This window comes from Arachis duranensis, chromosome 1 (assembly GCF_000817695.3).
Source record: "Arachis duranensis cultivar V14167 chromosome 1, aradu.V14167.gnm2.J7QH, whole genome shotgun sequence".
Classification (NCBI taxonomy): domain Eukaryota; kingdom Viridiplantae; phylum Streptophyta; class Magnoliopsida; order Fabales; family Fabaceae; genus Arachis; species Arachis duranensis.
This window is the reverse complement of record NC_029772.3, coordinates 99,191,297-99,198,216: the sequence shown is the minus strand read 5'-3', so window position 1 is coordinate 99,198,216 and position 6,920 is coordinate 99,191,297. Positions and strand designations below refer to the sequence as shown.

Sequence of the window (6,920 nt, the reverse complement as noted above, 5' to 3'; positions counted from 1 at the left end):
TTGGGGGTTTTTTTTTTTTATTTTAGTTGTCAAATCAGCATTTTGCTTTCGCACAACCTTCGTAACATCTTTGTTCCAAATGCAGGCTATGCAATATGGACATCATTTCTCACGTCCAGCAAGTCATTTGTTTTGCTTTCCATGATAGTAGGTTGCTAATGGAAACTTGTCAGGAAGCCAAAAATTTAAGGAAGATCGTGACTCTCTTCTACCTTGACTGACACATTTTTTACGCATCACAATAAATTATTTATGTGCATAATGGGTTCACCAAGAGAGTAGTGCTTATTTTTACTTGTAAATTATATTATAATCATTAAATGAGGTACTGCTTTCTCGTGCTTCTTCGAAGATCGTAGGAAGGTACATCAATTTCATTCGTGAAGAATGGTTATGGATTTTTTCTTTAAATCTTCTTTTTTCCATTTCCTTTTTATTTTTTTATTTTGCTTTTTGTTTTTGTTTTAGTTTAAAGATGGGGTAGGAGGGAGGGAGGGTTGGAGGGAGAAAGTGCTTCGAAGAGTATTTTTGGATCCAATTTTTTATAGATAGAAGGCTACTTTTATATTTATGATATCTTGAAATTTGACCTTACTTAGAATTGAGAATGAGAATTGTAGTCAAAGTGCTCAATATTTGTGTGGTGTATAAATAATCGATTTTTTAATGAAAATTGTGTCTATAAATTTTACCTGTATTTGGAGAATTATTATTACACTATCCATTTCAAAATATCCATGAAAAAACAAAAATAGAATAAATATATAATATCGACGCTTTTATATTCTTAAAGATACTTGTTAACAGAATAAAAAACACTTTCTTTAATCCTTAAAGTTATATATATTTTAGTGTTCAAATATTTATTCACTATTTATTTTTTAAGAGAATCATTTATCGTCTTACACCCTTATTGACTATTTTTAATTTAAAATTTGTGTGGAAAATATCCGTAACTATATCATATGAGATAAGATTTAATACTCGCAATTTCATTTGTTCACTCTAATGATCTAATCATAAACTGTTATGGGAGATTTAAAAGCAAACTTACATGTGTTGTGATAAAGATGGATGATCACGAATGGTTTAGGTGGATATCATTTTCTAAGATTGAATGAATCTTTTTATAAGACAAAAAGCAATAAATAAAGGTTGAAAGTAGAATCACTTTACATGTATAAATAGCAAGAATCGTCAGATGCGTCAGATACATTTTACACACATAATACAAATACAAAATTTTCTCTTTCTTTCTACGTACAAAGTTTTTTATCTTTTCTATTCATATATTACAACATATAATATTAGTAGATATATTAATCATTTTTATTATATTGAGATAATAATCATTGTGAATATTATTATTAAAGCTATCTAATTATATTACATTATTTTATAATTACATCTTTCTTATTTATTTAGTTGTTTCACAACACGTTATCAGCACGAGACTCTGATCAAATTTTTAGGAAGACTCAGGTAACAAATTTTCATTATGTCGAACCTCTCTCATCTTGAATTCAATGCTCTTGATATATTTGGAAACAATTATTTATCATGGATACTAGATGTTGAAATTCATCTTGATTCAATGGATCTTGGAGATACCATTAAGGCTAAAAATAGTGCATCCCAGAAGGATAAAGCCAAAGCCATGATTTTTCTTCGTCGTCATCTTGACGAAGGATTGAAAAATGAATATCTCACATTAAAAGATCTTGCAAATCTTTGGAAAGATCTTGAAGAAAGGTATAATAATCAGAAAGGTATAATAATCAGAAAACGGTGATACTTCCTCAAGCCCGATATGAATGGACGCACTTGCGTCTACAGGATTTTAAATCCATAAATGAATATAATTCTGCAATGTTTTGAATCACCTCACGAATAAAATTATGTGGAGAAAAAATAACTAATCATGATATGATATGTTGGAGAAAACTTTCTCAACCTTCCATGCCTCAAATGTGCTCCTGCAGCAGCAGTATCGAGAAAAAGGGTTTAAAAAATATTCTGAGTTAATTTCTTGCCTTCTTGTTGCTGAATGCAACAATGAATTACTTTTAAAAAATCATGAAGCGCGTCCAGCTGGCGCCACCCCATTTCCTGAAGTAAATACGACAAATCATTACCCCAAAAGAGGTAAATGGTAAGGTTTTAATAACAAGAAAAATTATGGAAGGAAAATGAATTATATTCAAAAGAGAGGATCTCACCAGAAGTGGGATAAAGAAAGAAATATCGGGCAGAATAAATCAACAGAGTATAAGTATTTCCATTGTGGTGGAAAGGGCCATTGGTCACGTACCTGCCGTACCCCAAGGCACCTAGTTGATCTTTACCAGGCATCTTTGAAAAATGACGACAAGGAAAAAGAGTCGAATTTCGTTTCAAATGATGCTGAAAATTCCACCACTCATTATGATGTATCTGATTTCTTTGAGGATCCTGAAGGAAATATTGGTCATTTGATCAATGATGGAATAGTTTAATGTGTGAGATTGTTAAGTATCCATGTAAATAAATAATGTAAAGAACTTATTGTTAAGTTTTATTTTCTATGTATTTGAGTTAAAAAATATGATGAAATATTAATGTTTATGAATTTTGAAATCATTAAATGTGTCATGTTTTAAAATAAAATTTTAGTATATAACATTATATGCAGTATTTCTTAGAAAAAATAATTCTAATCAAGTATTCAATTTAACTGTGCATACTACTTGTTCCGAGGGTTACCTGAAACTGTAGGTCGATCTCGGACAAGATCTTCTGTGCTGGTCGGAGCTGTTGTGTCCGACTTGATGATGGTGGCTGGAGCCGCCGTGTCCGACTTGTTGGACTTGGTGATGGTGCTGATCCTTCGTCCCCGGAGGGTGGGGGGTACCTGCAAGGGACTCCGATGCTTAAGTTAGCAAGGGTATTAAGCAGGTATTGAGTAGAATCAGAGTATGCGTTATACCTGGGTGCTCCAGTGTATTTATAATGGTGTGGAGTGACCTTTTGGATAAGATAAGTTAGTTATCTTATCTTATCTTTATCTTTTGAGTGAGGTCATCTTATCTTCAAGGGAACCGCCCCTCTCTTATAGGCTTGGGCTGCCTTAGGATCTGGGGCGTGTTCCTCTATTTGGGCCCTTTGTTTGGGCTTTCTCGTGACTTGGCCGAGCTCTTTGAGAAGAGGTCGGATTGATCTGACCTGAAGAGGTCGGTCGCTTTGTCTGTAGAACATCCCGGGTCGGGTAGCTCGACCCTGGGTATGAACAGTGCCCCTACTTGAACTCGGTCTTTTTTGTCGAAGTCGAGTTTTTGACTTTGGTCCTTCTATGACGAAGCCAAACTCAAGCATTTTGTCGATTTCTTCCTTTTGTAGAATCTTTTTGAATGTAGAACGTTTTTCTCTAGAAGCGCGCGCTTTTATATCAGCACTTTGCCTTTGGAAACGTGAGAGGGTTTAATACCTTCATTAATTGGTATTAATTGCCCCGTTTTCTCCTGGTTTTTATTTTGAATTTTCTTAAAAAAACGGTTTCTCTTCTTCGCTCTTCTTCGTAACTTCTCCCTTTACTCTCTCATTTTCTGTTTCTTTCGTGATTTCTTTCCGCAACGTCTGTTCTGTCACTGCTCTTCGTGGAAGAGGGGTTATTTCCAGATTTTCTTCTTCTATCTCCGCAGTTTTTCGCTTCGAGGGGTTTGCTTTTGCTCTTCGGCTTTCTTTTGAGGGTTTCTTCTGTTTCTCCAGGTTCAATTTTTCTTCCTCTGTTTCTTTGTAGAAAGTTTGAATTTTGCTCAGAGAAAGTTTGGATCTTTCTGTTTTTACCGTGCCTGATTGTTGCATGTTCTGGAATTTCTTCGTTTTTGGTGCGAGTCTTTTTGCTTTTCTCGTTGCTTGAATGTTGTTGCCGATTCTGGTTGCGCTTTCGATGATGGTGTTTGCTTGATTCTGAAAAAGTTTGCGTCTTTGATGATTTTCTGCTTGGCATTTTTTATTTTTGACAGTGCTTTTTGTTGATAGACTGTAGAAAGGTGGTATTTTTGCGTTTCTTGCTTCTTTTGTTTCTTTCAGGATTTTATTTTCTTTTTGATGGGTGCCTGGATGTAGGTTGTAGAAATAACTTGAAAACCTTGCCTGTTTACTGCCTCCAAGGGATGCCCCCAGACTTTCTTGAGTCTTGGGGTTTTCCCTTTCTGTTTGTCGAGATGTTTTGCTCCTCGTTTGAGATGTTTTTAAGTAATCCATTCTTCTCTTCTTTTTGTAGGATTTAGTTGACCTCATGTCTTCCCGAAATAACATTGTAGAGATGCCTTCCCTTCTCAACTTCACCCCAATTCCTGGGGTTTCATAAAAATTTTCCAATTGTTGTGCAATGGTTTTGGTATCCTGCTTCCCAATCTCTCTTTTTCTACTTGTTTGTCTTGACTAAGCCCGGAGTGGTGAAAAAGAAGGCAGCTTGGGTCTCCTTTCGTTCCACCCAGGGGAAGAAGGTCTTTTCCATGTTTGACGAGTCATTCCGTGATTTTAAAAACTATTTTTTCAAGGTCCGAGCTGTTGAAGGAATTCGGCTCTTTTTTCTGGATGAAAATGATGAGCCTGCCTTTCCCTTGGAATGGCAAAAAAACGTGAGGGTCTCCAGGTACTCTTGGGAAATGTTGGATGAGGCTGAGCGAGCCTTTGTTACTGTTTTGGAAGAACGCTGGGGTCAACCTCCCCATCTTGATACAAAGAAATTTCTAACCAATCCTTCTCTTCTTCAAACTGAATTGGGTATCTTGTGTTTCCTTTATTATCTGTTTATGTTGCTTGTAGCTATCTTTCTGACTCGGGGACTTGTAGCTTAACTTTCTGTTTTATTTGCAGAGGCAATGAAGAATAACGAATCTATAGAGGCAATGAAGAATAACAAATCTATGAAAGCTTTTAAAAGGGCACAGAAGGTGACTGCTGCCAGAAATATTGCTACCAAGGTGGCTGGGAAGGGGTCCTCCCAGGTGCGCGAGAAGCCATCAGTGCCGGGTTCCCCCGGGGTGAAGAAGGTGATCCCAACACCTCAGGTCCGCTTGGTGGATCCTCATCCTACTTCTGCCGCTCCCTCTGCTGTTCCTTCTGGTGCTCCTCCCAATAAAAAACGAAAGACCGCTGAGCCTTTTGACCTCAATGCTCCTGATTTTAATGCCATTGAATTTGTGGATCAGCAAATTGCTCCCTATGGTTCCCTTTCGATGGACGATGTGTCTATCCTCCACCATTTAGAATTTATGGCCCGAAATCATGTACAAATGGCGTTTATGTCGGCTGCTATACATCGGACTGCTCAGAATCTTCCTCTTCATGCCACCAAAGCCTTTATGGAGGAGGCGAAGCAGGAGTTCGACCGGATGAAGGGGCTGTAGGAGGAACTGAATCAAAGGTGACCAAGTTGGAGAAGGATCTAGAGAATGAGAAGGCGAGTTCCCTTTCACTGGCGGCTTCCTTGAGGTTGGCCGAAGACACATCCCTGATGCATAAGGATAGTTATGTTATAACTTATCGGGAGGTGATGCGTCTGAGGGGGGAGTTGGACAGTGCTCGGGAGGATTATTCTAAACTCCAAGATCATCTTGTCGGCAGCGTGACTGCTGCTTACGAGAACTTGAAGGAGCAAGTTTAGGTCATTGCTCCCGAGGCCGATCTCACCCTTTTCAGTTTAGACAATGTTGTCAGAGATGGCAAGATTGTCCCTGATGATGAGGGTGATGATGATGCTGATCCTCCTCCTGTGTCTTCTGCCAAAGTGTCGACCTCTTCTGTTCCTCCGGTTGCACCTGATTCGGATTGCCAAGTTCTGAATCGGGAGGATGGAACTATAGATGCCGTGCCTATTCAGACTCGTCCTTCTTCTCCTTGTCCTGATGATGCACAGAAGGCTCCTGATGCTTGCTGATCTCTTTCTAGATATTTATGTAGTTGGCCCGGCTTGTGGGCTTTTTAAAACTTTGTTTGTTTTGTTGACGGTTTTTAGTTGCTTTGTTTTAGCAACTTTATTTTGATAAACAAAAAGTAGCTTGCTAAAGAGGTAGCTTTTCAGTTTTCTACTGATGTTTGAAATCTTGCATCTCGACCTCCTCGGATTGCTTTATTTTGTAGCTTGGATCCTTTTGAGGCTGTGACTTATGGGTCTAACTTGTTTCTTGGTGGTTCTTTTGCGCTGGTCCCCCTTTCTCTTTCTTGGACCTTTGTCAGGTCTCTTTCAGGGATTACTTTGATAACTTTTTAGTGGTAGGAGTCCGACTTGGTTATGTCGGTCTCCTTTAAGTTATTTTTTGTAGTCCTCTTTCTTGGATCTTTGTCAGATCTCTTTCAGGGACTACTTGTATAACTTTTTAGTGGTAGGAGTCCGACTTGGTTATGTCGGTCTCCTTTAAGTTATTTTTTGTAGTCCTCTTTCTTGGATCTTTGTCAGATCTCTTTCAGGGACTACTTATATAACTTTTTAATGGTAGGAGTTCGACTTGGTTATGTCGGTCTCCTTAAGTTATTTTTTGTAGTCCTCTTTCTTGGATCTTTGTCAGATCTCTTTCAGGGACTACTTGTATAACTTTTTGTTTTGGGCTGACATTGTTATGTCAGGCCCTTCTAAGTTAAATTAATCCTCTTTAATAGGGTTGGCCAGACCTCTTTCCAGGGTTTACTTATAACTTGGGTTGACTTGGTTCGTTCGACCAGTCCTTAAGTTATTATTTTAGCGATCCGTAAGACCTCGTCAGGTTCTTTTTTAGATCACTTTCGATAACTTCTTACATTACTCTGTGTTCATCTTTGCCGATTTATAGAAAGTGGTTGGCATCTTTAGATCGTCCTTTGGGTGAATCGCGTTTTCACCTTTATCGGGCGATTTATCTTTATTGTGGTCGTGCAGTGAAATTGTTTTTCACTTTCTG

At 37.9% G+C, this 6,920-nt stretch overlaps 1 protein-coding gene across 1 annotated transcript in view; it reads left to right on the top strand.

The window, feature by feature from the left end:
• The window catches only part of LOC107470506 (uncharacterized), a 3,367-nt gene extending 2,670 nt beyond the window's left edge, over positions 1-697 (top strand). Inside the window, exon 6 of the mRNA XM_016089911.3 lies at positions 86-697. Within this exon, the coding sequence (XP_015945397.1) occupies positions 86-221 (136 nt within the window). The 3' untranslated portion in view covers positions 222-697. The remainder of the gene's footprint in view (positions 1-85) is intronic.
• Positions 698-6,920: the final 6,223 nt, after the last annotated feature.